The 24,771-nt window shown below is 38.6% G+C and overlaps 1 protein-coding gene across 3 annotated transcripts; it reads right to left on the reverse strand.

The window, feature by feature from the left end:
* Nucleotides 1-1,261: 1,261 nt before the first annotated feature.
* On the reverse strand, nt 1,262-21,937 carry wrnip1 (WRN helicase interacting protein 1). 3 transcript variants are annotated; one of them, XR_007897185.1, is made up of 8 exons: nt 21,329-21,937; nt 17,593-17,787; nt 16,884-17,119; nt 12,877-13,100; nt 12,435-12,590; nt 12,006-12,085; nt 11,545-11,927; nt 1,262-2,435 (listed from the first exon to the last, which is right to left on the reverse strand). XR_007897185.1 is itself a non-coding variant. In XM_051697614.1 (7 exons), the coding sequence occupies exons 1-7, from the start codon at nt 21,785-21,787 to the stop codon at nt 11,646-11,648; spliced, it is 1,632 nt and encodes a 543-aa protein (XP_051553574.1). In that variant the 5' UTR covers nt 21,788-21,937; the 3' UTR covers nt 8,195-11,645. The 3 variants fall into 3 exon arrangements, 1 of the variants encoding a protein (XP_051553574.1); XR_007897186.1 differs by having other exon boundaries at nt 1,262-2,443; XM_051697614.1 differs by lacking the exon at nt 1,262-2,435 and having other exon boundaries at nt 8,195-11,927.
* Nucleotides 21,938-24,771: the final 2,834 nt, after the last annotated feature.

Raw genomic sequence — 24,771 nt, forward strand, 5'->3', positions numbered from 1 at the left:
CTATCATTGTCCACGTCTTTGTCATCTTATAATGCACATGAATAATCATGTGTGGCCAACTGAAAAACAGTACATTAAATCTATGGGAAATCACAACAACTGTGGGAGATCCTGCAATTGAAAGAGGGTCTGTTGAAACAATAAGCAACTGTGGGAAATTAAAGGTGATATGATAATTAAAAGTTTTCAGAAACCCCAATGTTAAATTGGGTACATCAAATGCTATTCAAAATAAAAGAAGTACATAAAATTAGCATGAACAGTACATGCTAAATACTAGTAAAATAATATAGTAAACCCATAGCTACAGTATATAGCTATGAAACCTATATTATTATTATTATTCTAAAAGAATATGAATGTTAATACCTATTATGAAGTTCAGTGCAAACATATAACATAAAGTTCAACCTATTAAACATTAATGTAGGCGATGGTCGATGATGATCTGGGGGTGCTTCAGCAAGGCTGGAATCGGGCAGATTCATCTTTGTGAAGGACACATGAATCAAGCCACGTACAAGGTTATCCTGTAACTTGCTTCCTTCTGCTCTGACAATGTTCCCCAATTCTGAGGATTGGGTTTTCCAGCAGGACAATGCTCCATGCCACACAGCCAGGTCAATCAAGGTGTGGATGGAGGAGCACCAGATCAAGACTCTGTCATGGCCAGCCCAATCTCCAGACCTGAACCCCATTAAAAACCTCTGGAATGTGATCAAGATGAAGATGGATGGCCACAAGCCATCAGACAAAGCCGAGCTGCTTGAATTTTTGCGCCAGGAGAAGCATAAAGTCACCCAACAGCAATGTGAAAGACTGGTAGAGAGCATGCCAAGACACATGAAAGCTGTGATTGAAAATCAGGGTTATTCCACCAAATATTGATTTCTGAACTCTTCCCAAGTTAAAACATTAGCATTGTGTTGTTTATAAATGAATATGAACTTGATTTCTTTGCATTATTTGAAGTCTGAAAACACTGCATCTTTTTTGTTATTTTGACCAGTTGTCATTTTCTACAAATAAATGCTTTAAATGACAATATTTTTATTTGAAGTTTGGGATAAATGTTGTCAGTACTTTATAGAGTAAAACAAAAATGTTCAATATACAGTGGTATATTAGCACCCTTGGTAAAAATGAGCAAAGAAGGTTGTGAAAAATATCTTTATTGTTTATCCTTTTGATCTTTTATTCAAAATGTTCACAAAAATCTAACCTTTAATTGATAATTAAATATTTTCTCCAAAACACGTTTGCCACAATTATTGGCACCCCTAGAAATTCTTATGAGTAAAATATATCTGAAGTATACTCCCATTAATATTTTAAATTTTTTAATACACATGGGTGACTAGGAACAATAAATTTTTCAGCCATGACTTCCTGTTTCACAGGGTTATAAATATGAGGTAACACACAAGCCAAATTCCCTTAGTCATCCATCACAATGGGTAAGACCAAAGAATATAGTTGTGATGTGCAGCAAAAGGTTGTTGAGTTTCACAAAATGTAAAGTGGCTAAAAGAAAATAGCTAAAGCATTGAAAATGCCCATTTCAAGTCAAGTCGTCATTTTTATTTGTATAGTGCTTTTCACAACACACATCATTTCAAAGCAGCTTTACAGAAGATCAGGCATTAACAAGATAAAACTGTAATATCTATAATGTCTTAGAGTGATCATTGTGTAGTTTGATAAAATACAATTGTGAATTGTGTTTAAAAATAAGTAATTAAATTATAATTGTATTTAGACTCCCAGTGAGCAAGCCAAAGGTGACTGTGACAAGGAACACAAAACTCCATAAGATGTTGGTTAATGGAGAAAAATAACATTGGGAGAAACCAGACTCACTGTGGGGGCCAGTTCCCCTCTGACTAACATCATGAATATAATGCCAATATTACTTATGTATAGTGCAAGTCATGGGGTTTAAAATTATTAAACTAAGTAAGTGTTAAGGGTCAGTGTTTAAAACAAAGATTTTGTATGAACTGTAAGATTAATGACTAATGTCTTTGAAGTCCATCGTGGATTAACTTCAGAAGTTCACATTGATGCAATTGTCCTTTGTTAGTTGGCTGATGAAGGGTTTTGTTGGCAATTAATTGATAGTCTATGTATTCCATTTCAAGAGTGTAGTCCATCATTAGACCGAGGTGATGCAGGCAGAGATCAGTTAGGTGCATCTCAGTTCAACCTGGCCGGTAATTTTGGTGAGGTCTATCCTAAGTCCAAGGTTCAGGCAATGGCATATGACGTATCCCATGTCTTATGGTTGGAGTTGGCACCAGTTCATCCTCTGTAGTCCATCATAATAGACTGAAGTGATGTTTGGCTGGCACCGGTTGCTATTAGTCATCATCACACAGCGACATGTAGCAGTGGAGTCCAACACGAAGCAGGAATGGAGCTGGATCCAGCCAGTTCTGGTGACCTCAGGATAGGAGTCACGAGGATGAGACAGGGAAACAAATAAAATAATATTAGCATAGATGCCATTCAATTTATTGCAGAGTTATAGATCATGATCACTGTTTCTGGTTCCGGCAGACCTAACTGAAGCAGCCTAATTGTGAGTTGATGGATAAATTAGGTGTATTCCTGGCTAAATAGATGAGTATTTAGTCTAGACTTAAACTGAGTGAGTGTTTCTGCATCTTGAACAGTGTTAGGGAGACTATTCCATAGTTTAGGAGCCAAATATGAAAAGGATCTACCTCCTTTTGTGGATTTTGATATTCTAGGAACTATTAACAGGCCAGATTTTTGCGATCGTCATGAACGTGATGGAATATAGCGTGGTAGAAGGTAATTTAATTACTGCGGAGCTAGATCATTCAAAGCTTTGTACGTAGTTAACAGAATTTTAAAATTAATATGAAATTTAACAGGTAGTCAATGTAAAGATGATAAAATGGGGCTAATATGATCATATTTCTTGGTTCTCGTCAGCACTCTGGCTGCTGAATTTTGAACCAATTGAAGTTTATTTATTGATCTTGCTGGACATCCTCCCAGTAATGCATTACATTAATCTAGTCTTGAGGTCACGAGCAACAGAGAGCATGTGTCGTAATTTAGCAATATTTCTTAGGTGGAAGAATGCTGTTCTACAAACATTGGTAATTTGATTTTCAAATGACAGATTGGTATCAAATATAACACCTAAGTTCTTCGCTGTTGAAGATGATGTAACAGTACATCCATCGAGAGTCAAATTATATTTTAGAGGCTTATTTTTAGAGGTTTTTGGTCCAATAATTAGTACCTCTGTTTTGTCGGAATTGAGTAGAAGGAAATTTCTGGCCATCCAATCTTTTATTTCATTGATACACTCTGCTAATTTGGAGAATTGTGAAATCTCATCAGGATTTGAAGAAATATAATGTTGGGTATCGTCGGCATAACAGTGGAAACTTATTCCACGATTCCTGATAATATCTCCCAGGGGAAGCATATACAAGGAGAAAAGCAGAGGCTCTAAAACTGATCCCTTTGGCATTCCATACTTTACTTTTGTTTGGTTTGACAATTCCTCCTTTACATAGACAAAGTGGTAGCAGTCTGCTAAACAGGACCTAAACCATGCTAATGCAACTCCACAAATGGCAACATAATTCTCTAGCCTATTCAAGAGAATGTCGTGATCAGTCGTGTCGAAGGCAGCACTAAGATCTAAAAGCACTAGAAGTGAAATGCAGCCGCGATCAGATGATAAGAGCAAGTCATTTGTAACTCTGATAAGTACAGTCTCTGTACTGTGATGAGGCCTAAATCCAGAATGAAATTGTTCATACATACTATTTCTCTGTAGAAATGAACATATTTGGGAGGATCCTACCTTTTCTAGTATTTTTGATATAAAAGGAGATTTGAAATCGGTCTATAATTAGCCAGCTCTCTAGGATCAAGTTGTGGCTTCATAATAAGCGGTTTGATAACTGCCATTTTAAAGTTTCTTGGGACATGTCCTAAGGATAGCGAGGAGTTAATAATATTAAGAAGAGGTTCTGAGATTACAGGGAATACCTCTTTTAAGAGCTTGGTTGGTATTGGAGCTAACAAACATGTTGTGGCTTTTGATGTTTCGATAAGTTTTGTTAGCTCTTCATGAGCTATGACAGCGAAGGATTGAAGTTGCACATGAGGAAAATTATGAGACACTGTTTTCTGAGGTACTGTGACAGATGATTGCATAATTCCAATTTTATTTCTGATTATTTCAATTTCATCAGTAAAGAAATTCATGAAGTCATTACTCTTGTGCTGTGACGGAATATCTGGTTCAGTTGACGCTTTATTCCTAACCAATTTAGCCACAGTACTGAATAAACACCTAGGATTGTTGTGGTTATTTTCTATGAGTTTGCTAAAATATGCTGACCTGGCAGCTTTTAGTGCCTGTCTGTAGCTACAGACACTATCCTTCCATGCACCGCAAAATACCTCTAATTTTGTATTCTTCCACTTGCGCTCCATTTTCCGAGCTGCTCTCTTGAGAGCATGAGTGTGATCATTGTACCTTGGTGCAGGGCTTTTTTCTTTATTTTCTTTAATCGAAGGGGGGTGACACTATCAAGAGTGCTAGAGATTACTGTATTTATATTTTCAGTTACTTCATCAAGTTCTTCTAGGCTTTGGGGTTTACTGAGTGTATGAGATAGATCTGGAAGATTATTAGTGAAGCTATCTTTAGTGGTCGAAAGAATAGTTCTACCTGAACGATAGCGTGGTGTAGATTGAGTAACATTAGCTGATCGCAGCATACAAGAGATGAGGTAATGATCTGAGATGTCATCGCTCTGCGGCAGAATTTCTATATTATCAATATCAACTCCATATGACAGGATTAAATCTAGCGTATGATTATGGCGATGAGTTGGTCCTGTTACATTTAGAGAGTTGAGAATATCGATAAATGCTAATTCCAATGTGTCATTTTAATTATCTATGTGAATGATTAAGTCACCAACAATTAAAGCTCTATCTACAGTAACTACAAGATCTGATAAAAAATTTGCAAATTCATCAAGGAAATCAGAATAAGGCCCAGGTGATCTGACATGACATGAATAACAATTTAGAAAATCTACGTTTAGCATTAGCCAGCACTGGTAAATTTGATTTGATGTCAGACGCTCTGGCACCCGGAATGCATTTAACAATAGTGGCTGGAGTCTCTATTTCCACGTTTCTTACAATAGAATCAACAAAGGCTCTTTCAACATGATTCTCAGTGGGTGCATCACTGAGTGGAGAGAATCGATTGGAAACCCTAACAGGAACAGTAGAGTGGTGTCGCTTTGCTGAGCAAGTATGCCGCCGAGACTTCACCCAAATGCCCTGCTGCGGGGGCTCTACAGCCAGAACCAAAGTGTGTGTGTTGCTCTATGTACTGCCTGCATCAGAAACAGTATCTACCGGCTTCTCTTTCTCACTGACCTCCACTAGCGTTCGGATGCATATCTCTAACTCATTAAACTTCTCCATCAGCCTGACTAATTCCTTACATTTATCACATGTGAATCCCTTACTGCTGATGGAAGACGCTATTGTAAACATGTGACATGCAATACAGGAAGAAATAACATAAGCGGTTGCCATGACTTACTGCAGTTGTTTGTTGTTGTTGTTGGTTGTTCCTGAGCGGTGAGGGTTTGAGATCGATGTGAATCCCTCACGCAATTGTTTGTTGTTATGGTTGTTCTTGATAAGCGGTGCTTTGAGATCGATGCAATAATCCGTGTAACACAGGAGAAAAACGGGTGCGTACTGTAAAATGCACGCAGTTTAATCGCGATAAAAATAGAAAGCGGATGCTTTCTGCCTCCAGATGAATCGCGATAAGAGAATAATGCAGGAGAAAACCCGATGCGTGCTGAAAAATGGCAGATGTTAAGGATTAAAGGCTGAAAACAGATAGATAAGCGCTGCTAAAAAAGCTAGCAGGCTACAAACACAGACTCGAGCTAGGCGCCAGCAGCAACATGAAAAATACACACAGATGAAAACAACCCGAAACACATGGTAAAATGACAAAGGATAAAAAGACGAATGCATGAGAATAAGAATAAGCAATGCTAAGCAGGCTACAAACACTCGTGAAGCGTGCCATCAGCAACAGGAACAGGAAGTCCAGTGCGTGAGGAGGATGTTTGGAGTGGCCAAAAATTCTCCAAGGATCATAGCTGGAGAATTGCACAAATTAGTTGGGTCTTGGGGTCAGAAAATCCAAAACCACAATCCGACATCACCTACATCACCACAAGTTGTTTGGGAGGGTTTCAAGAAAAAAGCCTCTGCTCTCATCCAACAACAAACTCAGGCATCTTCAGTTTGCCAGACACTACTGGAACTTCAAATGGTACCGGGTTCTATGGTCAGAAAAAAAAATAGAGCTTTTTGGCAGCAAACACCAGAGATGGGTTTGGCGCACACAGAGAGGTAGCCATATGGAAAAGTACCTCATGCCCATGGTTAAATATGGTAGAGGATCTTTAATGTTGTGGGGCTGTTTTTATGCCAGAGGTCCTGGACCTCTTGTTTGGGTACATGGCATCATGGACTCTATCAAATACTAACAGATCAAAAAATGAAAACCTGACTGCCTGACCACCTGGTAAGACACTTTCTGACATCACTTCCTGTTCCTGTTGCTGATGGCATGCTGCACGAATATTTGTAGCTAGCTAGCCTGCTTAGCATTGCTTATTCCTATACATTCATCATTTTATCCTTTGCCATTTTACCGTGTGCTTTGGATTTTTCCGCTTTTCTACTGTTCTCATCTGTGTGTATTTTACTGTGCGCACCCATTTCTCTAGTTTTTTTCTTTCTTTTTTCCGCTTGTCTACATCTCGCATCTCGACTGCGTGCATTCATTTTCTCCACTGTGTTTTACACTGATTATTGCATCACTCTCAAACATCTGCTGATTAGGAACCACATCGGTCTCAAACCCTCGCCGCTCAAGAACAACCACAACAACAACAAACAATTGCGGTAAGTCATGCCATTCGCTCATGTTATTGCTTCCTGCATTACATGCCACATGTTTACTATAGGTTCTTCCGTCAGCAGTGAGGGATTTAGATGTGATAAATGTAAGGAATTAGTCAAGCTGAAGGAGAAGATTAATGAGTTAGAGACACGCATCCGAACGCTAGTGGAGGTCAGTGTGAAAGAGAAGCCGGTAGATACTGTTTCGGATGCTGGTAGTACAGTGAGCAACACTCACACTTTGGTTCCAGCTGTAGAGCCCCTGCAGCAGGGCGTTTGAGTGACGTCTCGGTGGCATACTCGCTCAGCAAAGCAATACCAGTTAGTGTCACTGAATCGCTGGATGTCTGAGTGGTGTCTGGAGAATAGCATAGGATTCGTTGACAATTGGAAGAGTTTTTGGGGTAGACCTGACCTGCTAAATGGAAACGGACTCCATCCCTCCAGGGAAGGTGCCGCTCTCCTCTCTAGTAATTTGGCTTATAGTCTTAATAATAGTATTTGACTAACTGGGGCCCAGGTCAGGAAGAAGACAAACTGGTTAATCTGAATGTCTGCTAGCTGCCTTGAGACATCACATGTCACATAAACTACAACACATAGAGACTGTATCACCTAGATATCATATATAGACTGTGTCTGTTCCCCAAACTACCAAACACAAAACTCTCACTAAATCATTTAGAATTTTTTTATTAAGGTCTAAGTTTAAAAAAAAAATAAAAAATGATGATAAACATCATATAAAGGTAGGGCTACTAAACATTAGATCTCTTTCTACCAAAGTACTAATTGTAAATTAAATTATTACAGATCATAGTTTGGATGCGCTCTGTTTGACTGAAACCTGGCTTAAACTGGATGAATATATTAGTTTAAATGAATCTACTCCCCCAGGTTATTGTTAGAAACTTGAGCCTCGTCTGAATTCGTGCTACAATTTACAGTGAAGTTTTTGGTATTACTCAGAGGACAGGATATATGTTTAAGTCTTTTGAACTAATAATGCTTAATATAACACCGTCAGATATAAATAAAAACTCTCTGTCATCTTTTGCCCTTGCTACAATATATAGATCACCCGGGCCTTAATCTGATTTCCTTGGTGAATTTGCAAACTTTCTATCAGATCTAGTAAATAATGTAGATAGAGCTTTAATTGTTGGTGACTTCAACATTCACATAGATAATGAAAAAGACACATTGGGATTAGCATTTATTGATATTCTCAAATCTCTTGGAGTCAGACAAAATGTGACAGGACAAACTCATCACCATAATCTTACACTAGATTTAATTCTTTCATATGGAGTTGATGATGATAATATATAAATTCTACAGCAGAGCGATGACATCTCAGATCATTACCTTGTCTCTTGTTTGTTACGATCAGCTGTCACTCATTCTATACCACACTATCATTCAGGTAGAACTATTCTTTCGACCACTAAAGATAGCTTCACTAATAATCTTCCAGAATTGTCTCACATACTCAGTAAGCCAAATAGTCTAGAAGAACTTGATGTAATAAAAGAAAGTATAAATACAGTCTTCTCTAGCACTCTTGATAGTGTCACCCCCTTCGATTAAAAAAACGTAAAGAAAAAAGCCTTGCCCTGTGGCACAATGATCACGCTCATGCTCTCAAGAGAGTAGCTCGGAAAATGGAGCGCAAGTGGAAGAATACAAAATTAGAGGTATTTTGCGGTGCATGGAAGGATAGTGTCTGTAGCTACAGACAGGCACTAAAAGCTGCCAGGTCAGCATATTTTAGCAAACTCATAGAAAATAACCACAACAATCCTAGGTGTTTATTCAGTACTGTGGCTAAATTGGTTAGGAATAAAGCATCGACTGAACCAGATATTCCATCGCAGCACAATAGTAATGACTTCATGAATTTCTTTACTGATAAAATTGAAATAATCAGAAATAATATTGGAACTATGCAATCAACTGTCACAGCACCTCAGAAACAGTCTCATAATTTTGCTCACGAGCAACTTCAATCCTTCGCTGTCATAGTTCATGAAGAGCTAACAAAACTTATCAAAAAACCAAAAGCCACAACATGTATGTTAGATCCAATGCCAACTAAGCTCTTAAAAGAGGTATTCCCAGTAATCTCAGAACCTCTTCTTAATATTATTAACTCCTCGCTATCCTTAGGACATGTCCCAAGAAACTTTAAAATGGCAGTTATCAAACCGCTTATTAAGAAGCCACAGCTTGATCCTAGAGAACTGGCTAATTACAGACCGATTTCAAATCTCCCGTTTATATCGAAAATACTAGAAAAGGTAGTGTCCTCCCAAATATGTTCATTTCTACAGAGAAATAGTATATATTAACAATTTCAGTCAGGATTTAGGCCTCATCACAGTACAGAGACTGTACTTATCAGAGTTACAAATGACTTGCTCTTATCATCTGATCGCGGCTGCATTTCTCTTCTAGTGCTTTTATATCTTAGTGCTGCCTTCAACATGATAGATCACGACATTCTCTTGAATAGGCTGGAGAATTATGTTGGCATTAGTGGACTTGCATTAGCATGGTTTAGGTCCTATTTATCAGACCGCTACCACTTTGTATGTGTAAATGAGGAATTGTCAAATCAAACAAGTATGGAGTGCCACAGAGATCAGTTTTAGGATCTCTGCTTTTCTCCATATACATGCTTCCCCAGGGAGATATTACTCAGAATCACTGTGCACACGCTGTTGTGGCCAAGCATGCGATTGGCCACTGCTGTAATCAATCACGAGGGAGTCCGACCATCCCCCTTCAAACAAAAACTCTTTGGATCTAGACAAATCACAAAAGTGATCAATTTTGGTTTAAAAATGGTGAGGATTTTGCATCCCTGATTAACAGCAGATCTTGATCTGTGGCATGAGAAAGTAGTTCCATTCACAAAAATGTTTTTTTTTTTTTTTTTAACAGTCTTTCGTTTTTCCAAATTTGTATTTACTTTTTGCTTTTATACAACATTTCAAAGAACATCACAGTTGTAATCATGCTGTATGGCCACAAATCAGCAGGGCTGATTCGGCCGCAGGCCTATAAGAGCCCACCGCTTTACATTGGGGTTCTGATCTCCCTGTCAGGATTTATTTTATGATAACATCTGGCTGACTGTACATTATCCCTTCCATTTATTAAATACTTATACACTGGCAGTGAAAAGTTTGGAATAATGTACAGATTTTGCTCTTATGGAAACAAATTGGTACTTTTATTCACCAAAGTGGCATTCAACTGATTACAATGTATAGTCAGGACATTAATAACGTGAAAAATTACTATTACAGTTTGAAAAAAAATCTTAAACTACTTCAGAGCTCTCATCAAATAATCCTCCACGTGCAGCAATAACAGCTTTGCAGATCCTTGTTATTCTAGCTGTCAGTTTGTCCAGATACTCAAGTAACATTTCACCCCACACTTCCTGTAGCACTTGCCATAGAAAATTAGTCTTGTCAGGCACTTCTCACGCATCTTACAGTCTAGCTGATCCCACAAAAGCTCAATGGGGTTAAGATCCAGAACACTCTTTTCCAATTATCTGTTGTCCAATGTCTGTTTCTTTGCCCACTCGAACCTTTTCTTTTTGTTTTTCTGTTTCAAAAAGTGTCTTTTTCTTTGCAATTCTTCCCATAAGGCCTGCACCCCTGAGTCTTCTCTTTACTGTTGTACATGAAACTGGTGTTGAGCGGGTAGAATTCAATGAAGCTGTCAGCTGAGGACATGTGAGGAGTCTATTTCTCAAACTAGAGACTCTGATGTACTTATCCTCTTGTTTAGTTGTACATCTGGTCTTCCACATCTCTTTCTGTCCTTGTTAGAGCCAGTTGTCCTTTGTCTTTGAAGACTGTAGTGTACACCTTTGTATGAAATCTTCAGTTTTTTGGCAATTTCAAGCATTGTATTGCCTTCATTCCAATCATTCCAATGATTGACTGACGTGTTTCTAGAGAAAGCTGTTTCTTTTTTGCCATTTTTGAACTAATATTGACCTTAAGACATGCCAGTCTATTGCATACTGTGGCAACTCAAAAACAAACACAAAGACAATGTTAAGCTTCATTTAACGAACCAAATAGCTTTCAACTGTGTTTGATATAATGGCAAGTGATTTTCTAGTACCAAATGATCAATTTATCATGATTACTCAAGGATAAGGTGTTGGAGTGATGGCTGCTGTCTAGATTTGATCAAAAATGACTTTTTTCAAATAGTGATGGTGCTGTTTTCAACATCAGTAATGTCTTGACTATACTTTGTGACCAGTTGAATGCAACTTTGTTGAATTAAAGTACCAATTTCCTTCTGAAACTGAAAATCTGAATATTATTCAAAACTTTTGGCCGCCAGTGTATATAGAATCAAAGCATGGTGAATCACTGATTTCAGCAGACAGAGGAGCAGATTATTTTAATTATAATTTTTTTTTTTTTTTAATAAAACCGTACATGGTATAAAACAATTATTAACAGTATATGCAAATGCAGTTTTTCCATTTATGATACACACCATTTGGCTCTGAGCAAGATATGTGATTTGACAGTGACAGCAGGCAACACTGATGAAGAAAACAGCAAAAGTGTAGACTTTCAAGTCCATTTCTCATTAAGTCATGAACTGGAGGGTGTCCAGGTAAAGAAATTGACACCTCTGAGTTCCTCAGGAAGGTATTCTTGGTCCACTGGCCCATTGAAGTTTGGGTTGTATTTGTATCCTTTCGCGTAGCCCAGATTCTTCATTAGTTTGGTAGGGGCGTTGCGTAGGTGGAGGGGTACGGGTGGTAATGGGCCTTGATGGTTTCTCAAACAGCTCTTCACATTATTATAGGCCTTGTACACCTCCACAGACTTAGGGGCTCTGGCCATATAAACCACACACTGGGCTAGAATGACCTAAAACAATTTAAGAGGTGATGTAGGTGAGAGTGAAGATGAAAATGTTAGTGAGATATGATCAAAAATGTATTTTACCTCACATTCGGGCATGCCGATGAAGTGACAGGCCTGAAACACTGATACAGCCTGAGTGAGCGCCACAGGATCTGCCAGACCTTAGAGGAGTTCAACACAGATCTAGTCATTATCCTTCAATATTTTTAGGCGTTTGAAATATTTGTGTATTTGCTCTGAAATTGCTTAAAGGGGTCATGGCATTACTTTTTTAATCATTTTAATATGTTACTTGAGGTTCACTTATAATAAAAGTACAAATGTTTGCACAAAAAACAAAAGTCATATATTTGTAAAACATTTTCCACCCTCATTCTCACCCTCTGTCTCTAATGCCACTGTCGCTAATAAAGTTTAAATCACAGAACTAGTCTAACTTAATGCCCAAATAAAAAGCATAGCAATGTCAATTAATTTTATATAACCAGCAAACTCCTTGCAGCTGCTTACCAATATCCTCACTAGCAAATCGGACAAGTCTGCGAGCTACATACAATGGGTCTTCACCTCCCTCCAGCATTCTGCCCAGCCAATAGAGGGCAGCGTTTTCCTCTGAGCCTCTCATTGACTTGTGCAGGGCTGAGATACAGTTGTAGTGCTCCTCACCTGTGTGTTACAGACACATTATTACATTTTACATTTCTAGGTAACTGTGGATCACTTTTATTAAAACAAATCAGAAATGTGACACACAGTATGGCACAACCACATTACATTTCTTCTGCATTTGAAATGTACCTGAAGAAAGCTGTGGTGGAGACAAAATTGGCCAAGATAAAAAGTGGTGGGGCATGTCCCACCCGTAAATGATGCCTTTGCTATAGCCTATATAAAGAATGTTAATTGGACATATAGCCTTCAGGATTTAAATGAGTGCAAACACAGCACATACCTGCTTTATCATAAAGAATGTGTGATCTCTGAAGGCCCTCTTTAATGTGTTGCTCTCGCACTATGATCTGCTGAGGAGCTCCGTCGGGTTTGGAGGAAGTGGTGCGCAGCTGCAGAACACACGCCTGCACGGCCAGCTGAAGACCGTTGAGAGCAGCTCGAGCATCACCATCACAGAGGTGCGCTATAGTGTCCAGCGCTTTCTGCTCTATACACACCTGAAGCCTGAAGACAAACAGCACAATGTTTGATACCGATAAACAACACAAAAGGTATTAAACATTTCACAATCAATTCACATCGCGTCCAGTGCAGAAGTTTTCATCATTCTCTGAAAACAAGTTAAGATACCTGGATGAATATTTTGGCATCCGAACAAAGAAAACAACAGACCTAGGCCTCCATAGAAAAAAGATTGCGACGCGATGCCTCAATGCTTTTTAGACAGACTATTAACTATTTTTATCCCAGTCTGAAGGTCCATGCCAAGAGACCAAGCCAACATGATGATCTCACTGTACACCACAGATGATGCAAGGAAGTAGAGGAAGTGATGCCAATCTGCTGATGTGACCCTCCAGCTACCTTTACAAAAGGGCAAGAAAACGGCTCCAACTTTTATTTATTAAATCAAAACTGCTCCACCAATGATTTTCACCAATCCTCCTGTGAACAATCTCAGTCTTTCCACTGCAACAAATCACTCAGATAGATCCCATTTTATCCATTTCTGTCCATTTCTTCAACTGAGAAAGAAACCCTCAGAACCAAACTTCTAAGGAAGAGTAACAAATCCTGCAACGATTGCGATATGGATATGAATGATACTTTAAACTGGGTGGCCTTGTGAGGATAGGTGTGCTATTACTTTTCTAATCAATCAGACTTGCAATTTTCACCTGGCAGAAGATAAAAGGAGAAAAAAATCCCTTAGACTCACATTGAAGGAGGGACCTGAGCGACATCTAGAAACCAGAATATCATTAAGACAGGGATGGAGTCTCTTGACCTGAACCAGTTAGCAACAACCTAGCAACCACCCAGAACATCCTAGTAACTTCATAGTAAAATAATAAAACCAGCCTGGCAACCAGCCACACAACCCTACATAATAGCGCAAGTTTTACATGGTGGTTAGTTCAGAAAAAGTAAAAAAGTAGTTAATTATGTTGTGCTGTATGACATAGTCTAAGAACCAAAACTTATGCTATATAATCTTGTCTTATTTTCCTAATTCTGCAATAATTGTGTGCCTTTATGATAAGTTCAATCATGAAAACTCTTGGAAAGATTTAGCATGTAAATATGGGTATGACATATTGATAGGTTATTGGTCTTGGAGGACTAGATCTGCTACAGAGCAAGTATGGTCACTTGCTACATCTAGAACATACACAGACACACTGAATTAAGCGTGTAGACACGCTGCTGCTGCACAATTAGACAAACACAAGATATGCTGCATTAAGCATGTATGACATGCTGCTGCACAATTAGACATCAATATATTCCCCCAGTATCGCAGATCTAGACAAGTGCAGGTGGGGAGGAGGAGGGTTTCAGAGAAAACTATTGCAGCGTGCTGCAGTGAAACCTGCTTACTTGCAAACTGAGCAAATTGAAATGCAAGGAAAAGAGAGAGTACGTAAGCTGATTGGCTACCCAATCATGTCAAAGGACCTATCAGCTTACACCATGTGAGCCGATTGGCTTTACATGACACATGTGAATGAGCTGATTGGCTAACAGATAACAAATTCAAAGAACCTTTCAGCTTGTGCCACTCAGGATTTTTATGCCTAAACTTAGTCATTTTTCCCTTGAAGCATACACCACATTAGGGCAGAAGGCACCATATTAGGCTCTGCCCAAACGTTTAACAGGGGCACAACTCAAAAGGTCTCATCTTACCTGTGTTTAACAGCAGCTAAAATTTATATTAGTTAATTCATATCATAGTCATATTTACATTTATGCATTTGGCAGACACTTTAATCCCAAGCAACTGATCATACAAGTGAGTCATTTTAATAAGCTATATACTGTTTTTAATGTTAACTATCATTCAGTTTTAAAATCAAAGTACCACCATCACTTTATGCCAAGATCAATTCAATTAATCTTTTCTGGCCAATTAAACAGTATTTTGGTTCAAGCATGTTGACACGCACAAAAGAAATGGGTCTGACCGTCTTGCTTGGAACATCTTCAACATTCCACAAGCCGCTCTTTGACACCATTTATAACACAGTTATGACAACTGACAAATGATTGCTCTCTTTAATCTGATAGCAGACGCTCGGTGACACTCACCCCGGCTTGAGGTCAACAGAACGGTTCTTCATTCCTCTGTTTATAATTATTTTTCACCAACTCATTTGAAACAATGACTAACCAAATCAACACTCGTCGAAAGATCATAAACTTTCCATAAAGTCCCATAATTTCAAAACAAAAATGTGGTTAAACCCAAAGATGAAACGCAGGGACACTTGTTATTTTTTACACAATTTTTTTGTTTTAGTCATAATTTTAGTCTTTTGGTGAAAATGTCAATATTTCATCATATCATATTTTTTTCATTCGAGTCATTTTACTCAAATAGCCTATACAATACATTTTTGTCAAATAATATATTTTATAGGGCTGCAACTAATGATTATTTTGATAATCGATTAATCTTCGATTATTGGAGTTGCAAATTCGAATCCAGGGCATGCTGAGTGACTTCAGCCAGGTCTCCTAAGCAACCAAATTGGCCCGGTTGCTAGGGAGGGTAGAGTCACATGGGGTAACCTCCTCATGGTCGCTATAATGTGGTTCTCTCTCAGTGGTGTGTGTGGTGAGTTGTGCGTGGATGCCTCGGAGAATGGCGTGAAGCCTCCACACGCGCCATGTCTCCGCGGTAACGTGCTCAACAAGCCACGTGATAAGATGCGTGGATTGAAGGTCTTAGACGCGGAGGCAACTGAGATTCGTCCTCTGCCACCTGGATTGAGGCGAGTCACTGCGCCACCACGAGGACTTAGAGCGCATTGGGAATTGGGCATTCCAAATTGGGGAGAAAAAAAAAACCCCCGCCTGATTATCATCATGATGCATCTTTATCGTCTTGCCTTTGTTATCACTGACTATAAAAAAATAAAAAAATCTTGCAATTTACATTTTCGGCAGTATGTTCATTTATGAGATTAATACTGTGCAGGGATTATTATTTTTTTCTGTATTATTTATCCTCACCCTCTTTCATCTATGGAACACAAAAATAAACTTTTGTAGAATGTCCTGACCATTCTTTTCTTTAAAATAAAAGCAGACACTGACCAGTGACTCAAAAAGGTGCGTGAAGACATTTCACACTAGGTTTGGTGTCATTGACACTACCATCACATGCGAACGTAATGCATCAGTTAGAAAATGCAGAGTGGAGAATGAGATTTGAGGGCTGCAGCAGAAAGGAAGCTTTTCAGTGACGAGCGACTTAAACTTCGCTCTGTTGCTCACACAAAATGCATGCAAACTAAGGCTGGAAAAAAAAAATTCTGATGAATCGCGATCTACATTTGTACGAACTTGATATTGATTCTTAAATCCCAAGATCGATCTTTCACTCTGTGCAACCCTCTACAATGCAAGTAAATCACTTGCGCATGCAACCAATGGCACTATGGGACTTAATGTTTGTGATTCTCCACTGGCTGGTAAATGTTCAGATTTCACTTAGCAGTGATTGAGTAGTATAGTGGTGAAGACATTCAGCAGCGAGATCCTTTCACTGCGTGTCAAAAGTAAAAGTTTGCTTTAACTCGTTCTGTGTAATGTGTGTCCAAAGACGAGATCCACAGAGAGACAACTGTTTGTCCTGCTTGCCAATCCATATGCCTAACAAGCCAATAAATCATTCAAATATGGCAGACAGGTAAAGTTAGAGCCATTTGAACACGTTAAAGTGAAAATTCATTTTGGAATGGCTGGAATTTGAGACAGGGGGGTTCAATTCGCACTTACTCTGAGCGGAGCTCTGCAGCATCATGTTCCACTGCATCTGCATCCTTCAACACCTGCAGTCCGAGATAGTCTACAGCCCGACGCAGAATAAAGCTCATCGCTTCCACCGACAGCCTTTCCAGAACCAGAACCCTGCAGCGGCTCAGTAACGCGCTGTTCACCTGGAACGACGGGTTCTCCGTGGTGGCCCCGATAAGAGTGATCGTCCCACACTCCACGTGAGGCAAGAAGGTGTCCTGATGTGAGAACAAGAAAAGAAATACTGAAGTGAAGAAACATGGGCATGAGTCCTTACTAGGAGTGATGACAAAAGTGTCGATAGCTCTCGTCTTGACCCTTAAATTGCATGTGAAAATAATGGCAAATTTGCAGCATGTTTGCCAGAACTCTGGATTTGGGGGTGGGGGGGGGGGGGGGGGGGTTCAGAAAATCTGCTTGAAAACAGAGATATCCCAGAGATATGGGGCTCTCAGTGTGGTTTTAACATTATTTGTACTTCAGACTTTTGTTTTGTTGCACAAGAAAAACTAGCCTCATATGATGGGACCCACATTTGGTTTTCGACCATTTCGAATGGGTCAAATTTAACAATTTATGGATAGAGCCATGTTGCGATCCATTTATCTCTGGTATTTAACCTTATAGGGCTTGCATACCTTTTTAGTTCAAATGTCTAGGTACTTTTTGGGGCAAACACACTTAAACTCACCTGCTGGGATTTGTTAAAGCGATGTATCTCATCAATGAACAAAACAGTCTTTCTCTTGCACAGACGGAGCTCATTCTGAGCCTGTTTGATCACCTCGCGCACTTCGCTGGTTGACGTGCTGGTGGCAGAGAGCGTCACAAAGCGGCCTGTGCCTTTCTTCTTAATGGAACTGGCAATAATGTGAGCCAGAGTGGTCTGGAAACAGCAAATAGATAAAAAAAATAAAAAAAATAAATTATATATATATATATATATATATATATATATATATATATATATATATAGGATAGTAATATGAGAATATACATGCAGAAAACCATCACAACTACAACCACAACAAAGACACCAAAGAAGGGATGGAAAGGTTGTTCTGCATCACATAACTCTATACAGCAACAAACACAGTCAGTGAAATGCCAAGGCCTGTGACTGCGCTGGAACACTTCCACGAGTTTCACATTTCACAACAGCTGACTGCAAACGGTCAGAACGGACCTGCTGAGATCATTGGCACTGCAGTCTTGTGTGGGATGACACCCCTTTGAAATATATCTGTGGAAATACCAGCTATAGAATCTGAGAATGACAAACTGCATACAAAAAACAACCACATGACAACATTTGGGAAGAAAATTCATTTGACAAGTGAATTTCTTCAGAGTGAAAAAGGCCGATTTCTTTGCAGGGCTCCGATCTTTTTTGCGCACTCGCCAAAATAAAACCGAATCAGTCTACATGTGTCCAGATTGATTTGATTTTCTGATAGTCTGGGGTCCCAGGAGCATCAGAAACAAATTTTACATTAATGGGCAATCTTTGCCCCCAGGATTTTGATTTTACCTTCATGAAGGCATGAAGTTTGTGAAGTTTTTCACAGAAACTTTTACAGTAATTAAATTCTACAAATTCTCAAGATATTAATACCCAATGAATTGAATACCTCTTAACAGAAGAATTTAAATAAACATCAGCTCACATGCCTTAATAAGTCTAACTAGTTCTATAATAGAATATGAAGAACTATCAGATGTTACAAATAAAAAAAAAACATAAGAATTCATTTTAGTCCTCACATTTTGAATTTAGTGGCATTTTTTGCCCCGAGCCCTCCTTAACTTCTGACCCTGGGTCCCTGAATGCTGCACGAAAATATTAAGAAGTCATTTCAAAACATCAGAAAGCTTGAAAGAAAATACAGTGTACTATAGTACAGTATATTGAATTTAGTAGATATGTTATAACAGCGCTAATTCTAGAAAATGTATTCGACAAATATATACACTAGCAGCCAAAAGTTTGGAATAATGTACAGATTTTGCTCTTATGGAAAGAAATTGGTACTTTTATTCACCAAAGTTGCATTCAGCTGGTCACAAAGTATAGTCAGGACATTACTGATGTTGAAAACAGCACCATCACTATTTGAAAAAAGTCATTTTTGATCAAATCTAGACAGCAGCCATCACTCCAACACCTTATCCTTGAGTAATCATGATAAATTGATCATTTGGTACTAGAAAATCACTTGCCATTATATCAAACACAGTTGAAAGCTATTTGGTTCGTTAAATGAAGCTTAACATTGTCTTTGTGTTTGTTTTTGAGTTGCCACAGTATGCAATAGACTGGCATGTCTTATAGTTCAATATTAGGTCAAAAATGGCAAAAAAAGAAACAGCTTTCTCTAGAAACTCATCAGTCAATCATTGTTTTGAGGAATGTATAGGCCATACAATGCTTGAAATTGCCAAAAAAACTGAAGATTTCATACAAAGGTGTACACTACAGTCTTCAAAGACAAAGGACAACTGGCTCTAACAAGGACAGAAAGAGATGTGGAAGGCCAGATGTACAACTAAACAAGAGGATAAGTACATCAGAGTCTCTAGTTTGAGAAATAGACACCTCACATGTCCTCAGCTGACAGCTTCATTGAATTCTACCCGCTCAACACCAGTTTCATGTACAACAGTAAAGAGAAGACTCAGGGGTGCAGGCCTTATATTGGAAAAGAGTGTTATGGATCTTAACCCCATTGAGCTTTTGTGGGATCAGCTAGACTGTAAGGTGCGTGAGAAGTGCATTTTCTGATGAGAACTCTTTGAAGTAGTTTGAGAAGTTCTGAAAAAAAAATTCAAATTGTAATAGTAATTTTTTCACGTTATTAATGTCCTGACTATACATTGTAATCAGTTGAATGCCACTTTGGTGAATAAAAGTATCAATTTCTTTCCCTAAGAGCAAAATCTGTACATTATTCCAAACTTTTGGCCACCAGTGTATATATATAAGTAATTTAAAGGCGCACCAAGTAACTTTTTGTTGGTGTCATCTTGGACTTACAGTGACACCTAGTGGTATGGATGCAGCATCATTTAGATCAATAGTTTGCAGTTTCAGATGCCATTGTAGAAATTCACTATTTATAATCAGCCATGATTACTTTAATCAGTGAGTGAAAGTGTCAAATAACAGGATGGTTACTGAGATTAAGCGAGTAGTATTCAGCTGGTCATGTGATTCTAAAACGTCAGCCCCCATGAGGGCACCCCTGCCCCATGTTGAAGAAAACAGATTTTATAAGGTTACTGAAATGACTAGAGTCTTCATTTTATTGTGAGATCTCACATGCTTATGATTTTGTACATATATTTCAAAATTACAATTTATTTAAACTTTTTCAATGGGGAAAAAAATGACTGAGTGCGCCTTTAATTGCAGGAGTGTACAGTATGTGTTATGTACGTCAATAAGAGAATCATTATATTATTTACTCATATTTTATACTCACGGTCCAAAACAGAAATAATTAAGAATTTTGGATGGAAAACTTTTTTTAATTGGTTAAACACTTTAAACATTTTGATTTTTTTTTTTTTTTTTTTAAGATTAGTTACTCTGACCTAAAGATATTTTTGAAGCTTTAAATTAAATAAATAAATAACTGGCTGGAGTGTGGCCTACTGCATACTACATTCATTCATAATTTCAAACTTTGACTATCTGACAGCACAAACAGAAATGATCCAACTTTTGTGACTTTTGAGACAAGTTATCCAGTTGAAATCTTGTTCCAGTTCCATTAAAAACAGAACGGGGCAAAAATCACCCTTTAAGGATATTTCGCTTTTTTTCCTGTATGCAAAGTGTATCAACATTGAATATATATATAGATAGATAGATAGATATTTAGAGAATATTGATGTAGCAACATAAATGTGTAAAAAAGAAAAATATAGGAAGGTTGTTTTGATTAAAAATCTTCTTCTTTTATTTTTTAAGATGGCATTAAAGCCCCCTGGGATTATAGTGCTATATAGGAGCAATAGCACATAGGGCAACATTTGTGAACTTATGCACAAACTTCTGAGACAGTAAGGTGCTTGGCGTAACAAATTAAGATAATGTTTATCAAAAATAAGCAAGGGTGCACTCAATGTGAGCCCACTTTGAACATTCTTCACAACAAATCTATTCACCCCACTTAAGAAAAACAATGTGTTTAATCACGTGCTTTTACCCCAGATCTTTTCACTTAATGGACAGTTTTATATATATATATATATATATATATATATATATAAAACGTATTTCGGGGGATTCATTAGCTGTAGAAATGTGCATATTTTTTTTTACAAGTTATTAAACAGTCATTAAGCATCTACAGTAAAGGATGTTTTCGAGCTCTATTCAGACCCCAAACTGAACACAAAGATTAAGAAGAAGTGCCAGAGACCTTGCCACAGCCGGGAGGCCCCCAGAGGATCAGAGACGGGATGTCCTGTGATTGCAGCAGAGATCTCAGCAGAGTCTGTTCTCCGATCAGCTTATTCTGCCCGAAATACTCATCCAGTGTGCTGGGTCTCATCACTTCTGCCAAGGGCTTCTCTGTATTCGGCATGAGTGGTCTTGATGAAGATGTCGCAGATGGACAGTCCGGACTGATGGAGGCTTCTGCTGATTCAGCCGTGTGTTTCTGATCGCTCACTTTAGATCTGGACTCAAACAGGGAGAATATGGCAGCAGGACGCGGCTCAGGTGTGTTAGTGCGGGCTTTTTTAGAGGGCGGTGCAGATGACTCGTGCTCATCAGGAGTCTGTAAACACTCGTCCAAGTGCGCATTAATTCTGCCCGTTTCAAATTCACCCGCGCAAACTGGACACTTTACACAGCGATCTGACACATTCTCCGCCATGCTCGCGTTCACGTGTAAATTCCCGGGTTAGATGTACTAAAACAATCACCTGTGCTCTCGTCTGTTGATCCACATGTTCTGACGAGGACACAGAAGCTGTGTTCGAAACCGCCCCTATCCACTAAATAGTGCACTATTTCTGGTGTCGGCCATTTTGTAGTGGTGTCCCAATTCATTCCCTACATCTCGTTCCCTACATTTGTTCACTCATTCTTACCCACAATGCAATCTGATTTCGAGGGTACATAAGATGCACACTCTCCGACCCCTATTTCCCATAATCCAACGCGGAGACGGCGGCAGAGTGCAAAACAAATTTTTTTTTTTTTTTTTTTGCAAATGGCGGACGCAAACACCGGAGGCGGCAATTTTTTTACAAATTTAAGTAACTATTTTATTAATAAAAATACATCTGTATAAATTATACATATTGATGGATTAATTTATGATTGGCCACTGACCCCGCTTAAATGCAAATTTTGACTCGTAACTAGCAAGGGCAATTTTTACGGTCAAGGCTTCACGCAGCAAATGATAATTTGTTGGATTGTTCACATATATTATTTATCACATGTAACTACTGTATTCGCGTACACCTTAGAAAATAATGTACCGAAGATTGTCTATTGTTTTAGGAACAGATGAAGACGTAACGCGTCTCATAATGAGCAGAATGGCCAATGGGCATCTCTTCTCTGGGTGCAGGAACGCAGCCCAGCTTGGATGGGAGTGAGTTTGAAGATGACTTTTCCTCAGGAATTAGTAGAGTTCAGTTTCATTTGATATGTCTAATTAGTCATATTTAAATCATTACGTTAAAGAAAGAGATGGGTTTGCTTGGTGTGGTAACCCCTGCCAAAGCTGCCAAAAAGTGGGAAAAATAGAAGAAAACCTACAAGGTAAATTCATCTTAATAATATATATATACACAGTTCTGCTTGTAAATGTATATCCTTTGCAGCATCTGCAAGGTGTTTTTGTAGTACTGCATTAATGAAACTATTTGATATTACAGATATGTACATACATTTCACAAATCCAGATCATATCTAAATTTACAAATGATCCTGTTAAAAAGTTTACAAGCCCTTGGTTCTTAATGTCATGTGTCCTCCTTCAGGGTCAATAACCGTAGCCTTTTGTGATGTTTGATCTCTCAACTACAGTGGCTGATCCAGCTTTGCCACTCAGGACAATTGACGGCCTCAAATGATCATTTATGCTTTAAGGGGACAAAAATGAATAACAAAGAGTTTTTAAAGTATTTAATTATTATTTTCTAATGGAGTGTACTTCAATATCTGTTATACAGTACTGAATAAAAAAACAACATACATAATTTTAAAGAAAAACTCAAAGATTCTAAAAGGGGTATGTAAACTTTGAGCACAGCTATACAGTATTCAGTGCTGTTCAAAAGTCTTGGGCACAACTTCACAAAAACATTTGTCTTAAGACAAGTTATTTTATTCTGCTTAGTGTTTTATTTGGAAATATAAATTTTAGACTGTAGTAGTATACTCACTATCATGCATTGAATTACAGAAATAGTTCACCCAAGAATGATCACCTTTAGTAATTCTCTCATCATTTCCTCACCCTTATGTCATCTCAAACTCCTATGACTTTCTTCCACAGAATTCAAACGAAGATATTTTAATGGAAATATGACATCTGTTTGTTCACACAATGTAGGTGAATGGTGACCAAATCTTTTAGCTCCAAAAAGGACATAAAGGCAGCATTAAGGTAATACATATGACTCCAATGGTTAAAACTATGTCTGCTGAAGCAATCCAATCAGTTTTGTGTGAGAACAGACCAAACTGTAGCTCCTTTTTCACTATCTATCTTGACATCAGCAGTCTCCTAGCCAATCACGATTTCAAGTTCAATTACACTTCATAGTGCTTGATGCATGCCAGAATGCTAGATGGTGCCAGGAAGTGTAATCAAACTTGAAATCTTGGAGACCTGAGCTTGAAATCTAGGGCTAGGAGACTGCTTATGTCAAGATTTATAGTGAAAAAGGAGTTACCTTTTTTTTTTTTTTTTTTGGTCGGTTCTAATCAAAAAGCTATTAGAAAGTCTTACACATAACCTTTATGCCTTGCATTGTATGGAGATAAACAGATCATATCTCTAAAATATTTTATTTGTGCTCCGTGGAAGAAAGTAAGTCATACAAGTTTGAGAACACTTAAGGGTGAGTAAATGAAGAGTAAATTATAATTATTGGGTGAGCTATTCCTTTAAAACCATACTGAACGATTTGATACTGTCAGAGCCTTTTTATATGAAAATGTCATGTATCTCTGTAAGATATATCATTCTTTTCTAAATCATTTTTAGGAGCTAAGGAAGCCACCCATCCTCCTCATGGATTGCACCAGATTTGCCAGTTCTTGCTGTGAGATGTTACCCCACTCTTCCACAAAGGCACTTGCCAGTTCCTGGACATTTCTGGGGGGAATGGCCCTAGCCCTCACCCTCCGATCCAACAGGTCCCAGACGTGCTCAATGGGATTGAGATCCGGGCTCTTCGCTGGCCATGGCAGAACACTGACATTCCTGTCTTGCAGGAAATCATGCACAGAATGAGCAGTATGGCTGGTGGCATTGTCATGCTGGAGGGTCATGTCAGGATGAGCCTGCAGGAAGGGTACCACATGAGGGAGGAGGATGTCTTCCATGTAACGCACAGCATTGAGATTGCCTGCAATGACAACAAACTAAGTCCGATGATGCAGTGACACACCACCCCAGACCATGACGGACCCTCCACCTCCAAATCGATCCCGCTCCAGAGTACAGGCCTCGGTGTAATGCTCATTCCTTCACGATAAACACGAGTCCGACCATCACCCCTGGTGAGACAAAACCACGACTCGTCAGTGAAGAGCACTTTTTGCCAGTCCTGTCTGGTCCAGTGAAGGTGGGTTTGTGTCCCTAGGTGACGTTGTTACCGGTGATGTCTGGTAAGG

Source organism: Myxocyprinus asiaticus, chromosome 5, assembly GCF_019703515.2.
Source record: "Myxocyprinus asiaticus isolate MX2 ecotype Aquarium Trade chromosome 5, UBuf_Myxa_2, whole genome shotgun sequence".
In the NCBI taxonomy this organism is placed as follows: domain Eukaryota; kingdom Metazoa; phylum Chordata; class Actinopteri; order Cypriniformes; family Catostomidae; genus Myxocyprinus; species Myxocyprinus asiaticus.